The following is a 13,235-nucleotide window of genomic DNA, read 5'->3' as shown; positions in this document are numbered from 1 at the left end:
TGTACAAAATACAAAAATGCAAATCCAAAGAGTACAGAGCAGTAGTGACAGGCACACTGCAGAACAGCAAACCTTGTCTAGCAAGACATTCTTTTTTTAGACTTTATTTTAGTGAATACATGCATTATAGAAAAACAACAACGACAACAACAAAAACACCCAAAGAGGCTAGAGATTTTACTATTTCTACCCCCGAAATAATGCTTACTATCAAGACTTTGGATGAGACCAAAACAAAAGAATTTAAAAAGGCCAATAATATTTTTTTCATAAAAAAAGTAAAAGCTACCATAAAATGTGTTTTTGTGTTTTTTATTTTTTATTTTTTCCCCCATCACACTGATTCAATTTCTTCCGAAATGCCACACGTGTAAACAAAACAAAACTTCTGAACTGGACAGTAAATACTCAAGAGGGTTAGCTCAGTAGTTTAAAGGATTTTTTTTAGACATTTTGAAGCCTTTCTATTCACCTGTCAGTACAGTGCTCCAGCCATCCTGCCCCTTTTCCCTTTGATATACATCCCAGAACAGAAATGCTTGCATCATTGAGTCTCTGTTCCTAAGAACTAGTTTTGAAAAAGAAAGTAATGTACAAAAATATTTAACAGAACTATGAAAGATGTAGGAAAGGAGTCTTATTTTCATTGCAAAGGAACCTTAGCTTTGCCTGGTTTCTCCTGCACACTCTTCAGGGTTTGTGTATCTGCCCCATGAATAACACAGCACCTACAGAATTAGAAAGAAACAAGGCACAACTCTATAAAAAACATTTCTTAAAATAAGATATAAAGTGTGTTTAAGGGATAGTCCCTAGGCTGCGATTAATTGTTCTCAAGCAGTGCTATCCAATAGAATTTTCTGCAATGATGGAAACGTCTTTATTTCCATTGTTCGATAGAGTAGCCACTAGTCACATGTGGCCATGGAGCCCTTGAAACATGGCTAGTCTAGGAAACTGAATCTTAAATTATATTTCATTTTCATTATTGAAAGTTAAGGTTAAACAACCATGTGTGGTTTGAGGCTCCCATATTGGACTTTTGTGCAGGAGCACATGAATTATGACATTAAAGATACAAGACAAAAGGATAAGGAACTAGCCTGTGTTACTGATTAAAAAAAAAGAGTAAATGCTGAAATGTATGAGTTTCTACCCTGCACCAGTGTGAAGCCAACCTCTCCACAAAGACAATCTCACTTATTCTTCATAAGTGTACTGAAAGGTAAGAACTATTGTTGTCCACATTTTAAAGATGAAGCTAAAAAAACAGAGCTAACATTGAGCCCACGACTTGGGGAGCCAGTCTGTTATCAAATTAACAGCTCTCAGGCTATAGCAATAGAGGGGGCTTCCAGAGGTTGAGGACACATAGTTTCTTATAAAATTTAACTACTGTACTTACAAAAATGTGGACAAAAAATCAATAGCTGTCAAAAGTCCCCAAAAGGGCTGCTGTTTAAGAGATTCTATCACATTCTGTAAACACAGCCGAGGTTTTTTTAATCTCTTCAAGGTGGGTGGTCTATTACTCAAAGTGTTTGCAATTGTTGACACAAGGGAGACGGATTAAGAGAAGCAAGGCTGGGTTTCCCTATGATTCCGCATCCCTTTCTGAATTCTAACAGCTCGCGAAGGAGGAGGATGGAAGAGAAGAGTCGCTTACCTGTAGGATTATGTCGGATGAAAAACAGAAAAGGTCTGTCTACGATAAACCAGGGAGGCGACGACCTTGCAATTAGAATCGCAGCTACGGGGAGAAAAAGAAAATGTGTTGTACACCCCGCGTGAGGCCAGCAAGGATCCTAGATGCTGGAGTTCGAGGACACAATGCCTGTCCCATAGGCTGGCCGGGTCAGATTGGCCCAATGGTCCTCATTTATTGAACCCCTACCATGGGCCAGGCCCTTTCCACTCCATGTCTCATTCAGTCCATACAAATACCACCTTCTTTAATCAATGTACTCACACCATAGGGTTGTTAGGAGGATTAAATGACCTAAACATTATAAGCTTGGAGAATAGTGTTTGTCACTTAACACCTAGTGCATTCTCACTGTTATTATTAGCTGTTTTTTATTTATACCGTCTGCCTTGCCAATGAAGCCTCCCTGGTGCTTTTCGCTCAGCCAAAGCCTTCTTGTACATCAAGGCCCAGCTGTGTTTTCAACCATTTTGTCTGTGCCTTTTCCTTTGGTGGGTCCCCTCTGCACAGTAACGGAGACCTCTCCTCTGGGACCCCTACCCCACGCTGCTGTAGCCGCTGGACTCAGAAAGCAAACTTCCGTAGCCCACCGCCCTAGACATGCTTGCTCTGCCATGCTTCCCCATGGCGGCTTCAATTTCATAAGCCTGTGACAGGGCCTTGTGGGAAGGTAGGTGTTGGGATAAAACTACCACTCTTTCAGTAATGGCCCAGTTCTCTTCCTCAAACCCCAGGAAGTACCAATGACTCGGGCTTGATGTTGCAAAGGAACCATCTACAGCTAAACCTGGGGTTACTGAAAAGCAATCAGGAGTTAGCAGGTCAGGGCTAAACTGTACCCCCTCAAAATCCCTATGTTGAGGCCTTAAACCCCAAGGTATTTAAGTTTGAATGAGGGCACAAAGGCAGGGCCCTGATCCAATAGGACTGGTGTCCTTTTAAGGAGAGAAGAAGACACACGGGATATTGGTGCTCGGGGCGAAGGCCACGTGAGGACACGGGGAGAAAGCAACCCCTGGCAAGCCGCCGAGCAAGGCCTCAGGAGAAACCAGCCCTTGATCTTGGCCTTCCAGTCTCCAGAACTGATATAAACTTCTGCAGCATAAGCCCCCCTGCCCCATCTGTGGTCCCGTGCTACAAGCAGCCCTAGGAACTAAGCCAGCAGTGCTGGCTTCCTGGGCACATGGCCTGCTGGTCACACTCACGAGAGGCCCACCCTTGGTTCAGTGCTCGGCTACTGCTGTCTTCAAATTCTTAATAAGTATTCAGTGAGGGCTCCATCTCTATAGCGCCCTGCAAATTACGGAGCCAGTCCCGATAATTACACGAATTGGCAAAATTGGTCAATAATGGCAAAATCCAGCTCTCACTTACAAGTACCTCCTAGAAGAGACAAAAGGCATCTGAGAAATTTGAAGCGCTCATATTCTAGGTCTTTGTTTTTAATGTTATTTTAAAGGATTACAAATTAAATGTTTATTCTAGAAAGGCCATAAAGTGTCTATTTGGAGCATAAATGGTACTTTTTATGACCAGAAATATGTGACCCAGTTACAAGCAGAGCTGGGATATTCTCTTTATGAGTTCAGAGCTTGGCCAGATCCACCCAATCTCAGTTGGATAATTAGGGGCTACGAAAACCAACCTAAGATTGTTCTATTTTCTCCTTCGTTATGTAAACCACAAGGAGAAAGCAGATGTAGATGTTCTACTTATCAAAGGGGGTGGCCCAGCAATCCTGCCGTAATTCCACAGCTGCTCGCTCCTTCTTCGCTTTGTCCCAGATAGACCTGCCTAGTCCCTATCAGTAGTTGCTATTATTTTAGGTTGCAATCTGAAGATTGGGCTTTTCTGCCAATAAGAAGCGAGAATATGCTTTAACCTTCCGAGGGCAGGGGTCAGCAAACCCCTGCCTTCAGGCAGAGTCTGAGAGAGTCAGATCCTGCTTTTATAAATAAAGCTTTATTGGAACACAGCCACGTCCACTGGCTCCGATCAGCTCTGTGGCTTTCCCGCTACAGCGGCAGCTTTCCTGTTACAGTGGCAGAGTTGAGAAGCTCGGGTGGAGATAGTACCAGCCACAAAGCAGAAAATACACACTATTAACCTCTTTACAGAGAAAGCTTGCCAACTCTCGTCCTGGAGGAATGTCTCATACTGAGGGGCTTTGCTTAATGGAACAGACTCTGAGCCTTTAGAAGACATGTCCTCATTCTCTCTAAATTCACCCTTGTCACCCGGGGTGGGGCAATCCCCAGTTCCAGGCTGGGGGGTACTGGGTTTGCTACCAGTTGGCTAAGTGTCTGCGCAAGGGATAGCACACTCCCGCCCCCGCTACGTCAAGGACCGTCTGGCTCCTGACCCAGTTCTTACTTGTTGCTGCTGAAGCTTTGGTCCCATCTTCGCTGACTTCAATTTTTGCTTTCTGCAAGATGTGAGAAACATGCAGGTTTTCTGACCCTGTTTCCAGAAAATAAAACAAACACAGCATTTATCTGATACACAGGCCATCCATTTGGCTCAGAAAGTAACTTCAAATCCTTGGCAAATTCCAGTTCTTAAAAGGTGTCAGGAGAAGTGACCTCTTACAGTCCGGTGATTGAAGGCTGTTGGGTGACGGTCACCTGCCGTGAATTTCAGTCTCTGTTAAGTGAACTGTGATATCACTTCTGAGGAGGGATTCACCGACCCTGAATGTGTTAGTACCTCTATCAGTTCAACTCTCATCACTCAGCATTGCATAAAAAAATAAAAAGAGCAGAGCTTTAGTAAAGAAGTCCAGTTTTCCAGAAGAAGCAAGGCAACAATATGGTTTGTAAGGGACAAAATGTCAGATCCAGAAAGAATTTCAGATGGCATTTATGGAAGGGGAAACCGAGGCCCAGAGGGTTAAGAAATCTGCTCTCAGATCATATAGTTGGTGAGTGGTTTTTCACAGCAAAAGCCAGTATCTCACTGCCGTATTAGTGAGAAGAGTGCTGAGTGTAAGAAGAGTTCAGAACCAGACTCAGAATGGCAATTGTGTCTCTGGAACCTTCTAGTGAACCCATTTTCCTTCTCAGCAAAACCTTATCATTCCAGCAATACCCACTGGCCACAGCGTTGTAGGAGAATGCAAACAGAAGTGAACAGTAGCCTTGATCGGACACAGGTCTGGAAGCAAACTGAAAAAGTGCTCTCCAGGTCACCCGGTTTTCAACTGTCTGCACAGATGCTGGGCTCTAATATGACCAATGGAGAACGAGAGGGATGTCTGCAGGACAAAAGTCACCAGCAGGTTAACCATAACATCTAGGAGAATTTCAGGCACCTGGTTCTCCCTCTGAGCACCTGTGAACTACCCTGCCAGTGTAGACAGAGGGCCATAGAAGAGAACCCTGGAGGGGAACGTGCAGGCTCAAACAATGCCCTCTAATGTCACTGGACTGAAGAATCCTATTAAAATGATTCACCAGTATGTCTGGGTGAGATCCAAGACTGTGCCCCTCAGACAAGCTGTCAGGTGATACTCAGGCTGCTGTATCTGGGATGCATTGGGTTATCCAAGGATCAAAGGGCGTCAGAATATCCCTACAGCTGCAAGTTCACCAGGGATGTCATGTGTAGCCCCAGGACGGGCACCCAGGTGCTCACCTGCAGGCCATCGAGCTCAGTAATGAACTTCTCAAGGGGAAAAACACAAAAGGAGCATAAATAATGTTTAGGCCATGACTTCTCTTTGGAAGGAGGTTGCTGTGCTCCACATTAAAAGGACCAAGAGCGGAGTTATATTCAATAGGAATATAGCTCTAGGAAAAGGTACATATATTGGCAAATGTAGTGACAGAATACCAGCTGCGTCCTAGATGCTTTGGCAAAGAAAGGTTCCAGACAGACCCCTCTGAATTTATACTGTTTCGGATTAACGAGCATTAAATGCCAAAATACACATCTGCATATAGTGCATGCCTCTTGTTGCTAGATGGAAGCAAGGATCTGAGAGTTTAAAAATCTTCATTTTCCAAACACAGGGAGATAGTTTGCGTTTGAAAAAGAAAGACTGATATCTAATTAAGAGCTACATTTGAAAGGATTAAAGATGATACACGAAGGTCTTCTGGAACTGCAGAGTCACCTGGGCCTCCCATGAAATGTACGCATGAAACATGGGGATGGATGATTTCTGTTGATTTAGATGACTGACGATGAACAGCATCATTTGGTGATAAATCAGAGTAAATTGTGGGGAATTTCAGGGCAATACACTCCTAATTTTGATCTTTTCTTTTGTTCTTTTTTAAATTTTAAAGATGGATTTATTTATTTGAGAGAGAGAAAGAGAGAGCAGGGGGAGGGGCAGAGGGGGAGAGAGAGAATCCTAAGTAGACTCCCAGCTAAGTGCAGAGCCCAACACGGGGCTTGATCCCACGACCCTGAGATCATGACCTGAGTCAAAATCAAGAGCCAGGCACTTGGTGGACTGAGCCCCTCAAGCGCCCCTGATCTTTTCTTTCTGAACAAATCAGAGACCCAGTGTGTAACACAGTCTCCAAGTTTAAGAAGAAGTTTTAAATTGAACATACTTGTTATTTTTGCAAAATTTGCTTTCAATGGCTCGAACATCTCAGTGATGCCAAGAGCTTTCAGCGGCTCCTTCAGGTCTGTCTGTGCTACAGCTGTGAACCTGGCAGGAAAGGAGAAAATGAGGGGAAATCATCATACCATAAACGATGTAAAACGATATTATCAGTGCCGGTGCAGAAGGCTTGGTAAACGGATTCTTTGTGAAGTATGCTCTGGACACCAATCTAAACTGTATCTGAAACTATAGTTCCAAGATTGAAGCAGAGAACGACTCCTCTCTCAAACACCTAGCAGGCGAAAGGAGCAGGACCCCGTAGCGGCAAACGAGGGTGGTCTCACCCTCACGGGCTGCAGGCTCCCCCATTCCAGTTCTTAGGGAAGAAGCACTGCGGAAGCACTTTCCCTCACGCTCATGGGAGGATATCCATAATAGTGACAGGATTATCTACAGGTTTTCCCCATTTCCAACCAACCAGACGTCATGGTGGCTGCCGCACTGGGGATGGTCGAAAGAGAGGAGACACCTTCCTGCTCCTTCTTGAGGGGATTCTGAAAGCGTTTTACTAGGAAAATACGAACTAACAACAGGAATTGGTGACAAAGCATTCTATTTGGGTGTCACAAGAGTTTCTTGCGACCTGTCTGGCCTTAGAGTCACACTTACGTAAATATCAGCTATAAATCTATCATCAGAGGAAGGTTTTTTTTTTTTTAGGCTTTCTCCCATGTGGTGGAAGAGCAATCAGGGTAGGCGAGCAGATTTTCATCACAGATGGGCTCTAATGATAATTTACCATTATAATTGTGCTCTACCTATAATGTCATAAACCTTATTCATTTATAGCAAGCACTGCCTACATAGAGGCACCCTTCACATTAAAAAAATTCTTAGGAGGATTACTAATACTTATTATGAATGGACTCCTTGGATTATCCTTAACTCAGTGACCAGAGAAGTAAAAGCTATTAGAACTGGAAGGTGTCGTTCCCCCCCGAGACGTGGCTGCTAAAAAAGCTCCGGGAACTGGTGGCACGATCACAGACAAGGGAGGTTCACTGCCTCTTTCACAGGTCTGGGTATAAGGCATTCTCTCACCTGTTAGAAATTTGGGATTCAGGCAGAATTTGGGAGGATGGTGCAAGAAAGAACTGCCAATGTGTGATACTAATGTAAGAATTCTGCCTGGATGGTTTCAAAATGTTTCCTTACCACCTAGCTTTTGGACCTTGGTCTTCAGGAACTTCCAGCTAAAACTTAAAAAGACTAAAATGAAACTCCTTATCAAAACACGACCAACCTTTACTGTATGGTTACATGTGTTTTTCAGTCTTTTGGACAAAATTAAGTAAGTTAAAAGCCCTCAAAATGGTACTAAGGAGCTTGAGGTCTTCTGGAGACTCAGAGGTGAGGCTGCCTCCTTTGCTCCCCTCCTGATGATCATTATCCTGCCGCATGAGAGGCACAGGAACTGGAGGGGGGATGGGGAAGCTTCCGCAAAAGCAGAGCCTTGTATTTCCACCATGCAACTTCTGAAAAGTAAATCAGGCTTTAGGATTTAGGCTGTGCCATTTCCTAGCTTCATGCTGTCTGGTATTTGACACAACCACTCCAGGGACGGAGTACTCCCAATGTCTTCCCTTCAGGGAGAGGGACCACTTACTTGGGCAAGATGACCTGCACCCTCTTGGGCACCATGGTGCTCATCCAGCTGTCTATGGTCTTGGTGCTGATGTGAGGGATGATGGCCGACAACGGGGTAGAGCTCTCGGTTGGCAAGGCGATCAGCATGCTGATGCTTTCCCCGTGGTAGGGCAGTTCGATGAAGTTGTACCATAAATCATTGGGGGTGCTTGTAGACCCTAAAGAAATCAGAGGCAGGTTCAGGGTATCCCTGATGGCTTCTAGAAGTGGCCTGAATGTTTGCTGACCACATGGGTAGTAGCTTCAGAGGAAAGAGGTCAATTCAGTTTGAAAACTTCTCTTTTCTAAATATAGTTTCCTTAAAAGGACAAAGATAAAGACAATTATTTCTTCTTTCCCTGGTAAAGAATTCTTTCTTCAATTTAGACATGTCTTAACAAAATGCCTTTGGCGTCACTAAAATAACATTAATTCTGTTGAGTTGAATTGAACGAGATCATGAGGCACTTAGAATACAGTGCTTTGCAAGAAGCTGGCCCTTATCATGTGAATAAAGGAATGAATTTGAGCTGCCTGAGAATTGCTCTTTTGGCTGAGCCTATGTGAGCATGTGAAGAGAGGAGAAAGGGATGAACGGCTCCATTGTTTAGGGCCCACCCCAACCATTTCAACACATTCAGAAGCTGCAGCGCCCCACGAAGTAGTATTATAAGGGCCTATTTAGCCAGAGCGACTCCATCTTGGTTAAAAGCCATTTTGTTGTTTGTGCAGTAAAACTTAAACTGACCCTGCCCCACCCCCCACAGAGGAACTTACTTAGAAACAAGTCTGAGAAACCAGTAAAATATGGTCTGCCAGTTCCTAATAACAGAGCCCAGAATACAAGGAGGAGTTGGGCCAGGTGAAAACATCCAATCAGTAAAGCAAACATACTCTCTCCCTAACCACCAAAGAATGTAAATCCCCGCCTTTTGGGCGCCAAACTTGAGCGCCAATTCTGACCAGAGTAATAGGTTAGTTCAAACAGCTACTAAAGGGTAAATTGTAATTCGATTAGCTACCTGCGTGTGGCCTAACATGACTATGCAATGTTACAATCTCATTGGCCACCTATGTGTGGCCAGGCTTTTACTCTATAAAAGTTAGTCTGTGAGGCTGGGAGGGGTCGCTGACTTTGGAGGCGGCCCTGACCGGTCGGTCAGTCAATTCTTAAGCCTGAAAGCTGGGGGTGGTTGCTCTCTTTGGAGACGGCCCTGGCCGGTCAGGTTAGCATAGGATAAAGCTTAGCATAACTTTAACTTGTTTCAGTCTCGTTCCCCTGGCCAATCAGTCTGACTTCTAATACTTGGCATAAAATAAAGCAGTCCTATTTCATAGACCAGGAGGCTACAATTAGAGAAAGTAAGTAACTTGCCTAGAGACATGTGGGCTAAGAAGTGGAACACCAGGACTTGGATTTAGTATGTCTAACACCAACAATGACCTTCTGGGTCCACTACCCCAGTCCCTCCTCTCACTTCACCCACTCCAGTAACCGTCCTTACGGCTTTTAGATACCTTATAGTATCTGTACTTCCTAAAAAAACCTGACAACGCTTTAGACCTGCACTTCTCAAAATGGCGGCTGTCTGGAGAACAGATGCCCAGGAGACCTGCATGTCGCCCAGGAGACAAACAGATTCCATGCCCCAGTGAGTTTAGGAAACACTGGATTGATTCTTCTTGCAGATTCGTAATATATACCAGTGCTGTCAAGGCTCTGAGACGGTTCTGAAGGAAAGCTGTTTGGCTATCCCCAGGTTTCCTGAACTCATTTGATCCGAGAACCCTTTCATCCCATGTAAAACATTCAAAACATTCAGCAGCTGAGCAGCACAGCTGCGCACTGACTGATGGGAGCTGGTGTTACTGAGCTCAGGAAGGCACCAGCTGGAAGCCCAGCTCAGGGGCCCGGGGCCCACGGAGGCCACTGACTCCCCGGGAAAGAACCTCCCATGGAACATGCCTTAGGATCCCATGAAACCTTTACATCAGGCATGTAATGAGAGACTCATTAAAATTAACTATGTGAATGGAAAGCCAGCATTTCTAGATTTCTGGCGGATCTCTGAAATGGTTTATTAAGCACTTCAGACTTTTTAAGAACGGAGTGACCTTGGTGAGGCACTTAACCTCTGCATGCCACTTACTATGGAGAGTGGCGCTATCAGGGGCATTAAAAGTACGTCCCTCATAGGGTCGCCGTGATGATTAAATGAGAAAAAATATGTAAGGCGCTTGGCAGGGCCGGGCCCATGGCCGATGCCCACTGAACACGGGGCCCTCCACCTCCTCCCCCGGCTCTAGATGACCCAGAAGAATAATGCATTTAAGAAAAAGAGAAAAGAGAGTTTCTCTCATGATTTTCACTTGTCTTTTCTCTGGGGACGAACTCTGCCAGTCACCGAGTGTGAGACAGGGAACTTCAATGAGCCAGTTCTCCACAGGAGGGGGCTGGAAGGGCAGGAGAAAGGGAGAGACCTCGAACTTTCTTTGTCTTTGTTACATAATGAACACTTTTAGCTATAAAATATGATAAAGCATAGCAAAGCTATTAGAATATGTGACATGACAGGATGACATTCAAGTTTCTCCTTCAGGAAGAAAACTGTGGGCAATTCGGGAGGTGCTCAGGATATCCCCTGCCCATCCTGCTGCATTTGCTGGCGGGGCCGTTCAGCAACCTGTCTGGCTCCGGACGCCCGGGAACTGTCACTCAAGGCCAGTTCTGTCTCTGGGCTACCTAAGAACCAGAGATGGGATTCTTTAACTTTCCTTTTACCTTGAGTAATAAAATGGTCTCGACAGAACCTGGAAAATCAATGGGAGAGTCAGAAAAAAACCACCATTTCCTAATGAGCCCTTTAATCTTCAAAGAAAATACGAAGCCCTGATCTGGCAGAGCTCTTCTAGAAAGTGTGCGGTTTGGGGAGCAGTTAATGATCGCTTCAGGGCATGAAGTAAGGACCTGGAGGCATCCGCTAACCACTTCTAGAAACATTTACTGTTCTGATAAGAAGAATCAGGGTCACGCACGAATAAAGAAAAATTATGAGCTGGGGTGTGTTTTTCCAGCGGGGAGACGGCTTCTACCTCCACCAGTGAATCCAGCCTCCACTGGATACGTGTTTTGTTTTTAAGATGTTATTTATTTATGAGAGAGTGAGAGAAAGAGTGAGAGAGAGAGAGAGATCATGAGCAGGGGAAAGGGGCAGAGGGAGAAGCAGCCTCCATCCCAGGACCCCAGGATCATGACCTGAGCTGAAGGCAGATGCTTAACCGACTGAGCCACCCAAGCGCCCTCCACTGGATACACCAGTGACTGATCAGTTCTGTGAATAACCCCTAAGCATTCTGTACCCGGGCACTCACGTCCACCCAATGATTCCTTTCTCCCTGGCCCTGCTTCTGCTTCTGATCACAGATGCCTCTCTGCACACACCCCTTCCATGCTAATCTTTGCTTGGTGGCTTGAGGAGGTAGGGGACAAATTAACACCTCTCCTCTCCTCTCCTACCCTGATCACTCCAAGACTGCTTTCTCAGCATCGTCTTAGGGAGAACAAGGGCTGAGGTTAAACACATGAAATCTGGAGGTCTAGAATCTGGATTCAAATCCTGGCTCTTCTGACACGCTAGCTCTGCATCTTGGGCATGTGGCTTAATGCCAATCTTAGTTTCTTTATCTGTAAAATGGGATAGCAGTGCCTGGTTTATAGGATTGCTGGGAAGATTCAATCAGATGATACACGCAGCACAGCGCTGAGCACACAGGCTTGCTTGTACCCAGTAAAAACTTTCATCTACTGATGGAAGGAGCTTTATAAAATGCATTTCTTGTTGAGTGCTCGGTCACTGCCCAAAAAGCTGAAATGCAGCCTCAGTCCACCAAGAGCAACCACAGCGACTGCAGTGGGCGCAGCTCCAGGCCAGAAGGAATCAAGCAAGGAAGGGGAGCTGGAGCTTTGTGTCCTAGCAGGCAGCTTGTCTTTGTCCCAGAGCCTTTCTGTTAAAAAAGTCCCAGCCAGGCTCTCTGTGCTTTAACATCTGGGAAGTAGATGGAGTGTTCTCTAATGAGAACTGATGCTGGAGTGTAGAAAAATGTGAATGAAGCAGGTTCATTCATGCTGGAAAGGAGGAAACAGATTAGAAGGGAAGAGCAATCTTCTCTCTTCGATGAATGGGGATCAACAAAACCTTTAATGAGAAGTAACAAAGAACCAAGTATTAAAAACATAGAGATTTAGAACTTTCTGTAAATGGTATTTTGGGGATGATCCAGATATTCTGGAAAACCCCCAAAAGACTCTGATCCCTTCTTTAAATCCTACAAGGGAGGAAGTAACTAGGCTTGCTTGAAATGTTAAGAACTCCTCTTGGCCTCTATACTCAGAGAGAATATTTTAAATATTGAATATCAGGAAAACTTTATAGATGAAAATCCCTCCAATTACCTTCTACTACAAGCAGCTTTACGGATTTCCTGTGCTCTTGGGGAACTATTTCAGCTCTACTTCAGAGGAAACTGAAATACAGATCTGAAAGCAAAAAACAGAACCACTGAATGCAGCGTGGTCCATATTCTAGCTGAAATGCAAAGGTGGTCTGGGGAGAATTAATGGGGAAGAAAGTGTGGTTTAAGCAACTAGGTAAGTGCAGGTGACACTTGCTGAGCTAACGAACGTGGAGGGAGAACCAGATGGGGGAGGACAATAATATGTTTCATCTATGGAACTAAAACTTAATAGACAACCAGGTAGAGAGGTAAGGTGAATAGGTAGGTATGAGTTGGAAGCTTAGAGGAGAGTGAAAACGGGAAATATACTGTATATTCAAATATATTTATATATATACACATATATACATATATATTTGGAAATCTTTGTGGTCTTTTTTTTTTTTTCAAGATGAAGTCTTTAATGTCTAAATTCATAGCCATAAATCAAAAAAATTATAACAACTTTTGATTCAGCAATTCCTATCCAAGGAAAGTACCTTTATAAATTCTGACAGTTGCTAAGGATTTATGTACAAAAATTCTTGCTGAAGTGTTTACTACAGGAAAATGTAATAATATATACAATACTAATATCCATAGAATAGTATAATACATTTATGCCATGGAATATTATACAGCTGATTAAAGGATCAAGTAAAGCTATGTGAATTAACATAAAGTTTTCCACAATATACTATCTAATGTATAAAGCAGATTATAGAATAGAAATTACAGTATAATCTTATTATGCAAAAAAGTTTCATAAACATACTTTCTGTATCTCTAGAA

General features: G+C 44.0%; 1 protein-coding gene across 1 annotated transcript in view; it reads right to left on the bottom strand.

Annotated features, from left to right (window-relative positions):
- Positions 1–88: 88 nt before the first annotated feature.
- The window catches only part of SERPINE2 (serpin family E member 2), a 61,337-nt gene continuing 48,190 nt past the window's right edge, over positions 89–13,235 (bottom strand). Inside the window, exons 5-9 of the mRNA XM_082690411.1 lie at positions 7,930–8,128; positions 6,268–6,368; positions 4,079–4,165; positions 1,667–1,750; positions 89–728 (exon numbers count right to left, since the gene is read on the bottom strand). Coding sequence (XP_082546537.1) covers positions 691–728; positions 1,667–1,750; positions 4,079–4,165; positions 6,268–6,368; positions 7,930–8,128 — 509 coding nt within the window. The 3' untranslated portion in view covers positions 89–690. The remainder of the gene's footprint in view (positions 729–1,666; positions 1,751–4,078; positions 4,166–6,267; positions 6,369–7,929; positions 8,129–13,235) is intronic.

The sequence above is a fragment of the Mustela nivalis genome, assembly GCF_964662115.1.
Source record: "Mustela nivalis genome assembly, chromosome: 11".
Lineage (NCBI taxonomy): Eukaryota > Metazoa > Chordata > Mammalia > Carnivora > Mustelidae > Mustela > Mustela nivalis.
The sequence above is the reverse complement of the archived record's forward strand: the minus strand, read 5'-3'. Positions and strand labels throughout refer to the sequence as shown.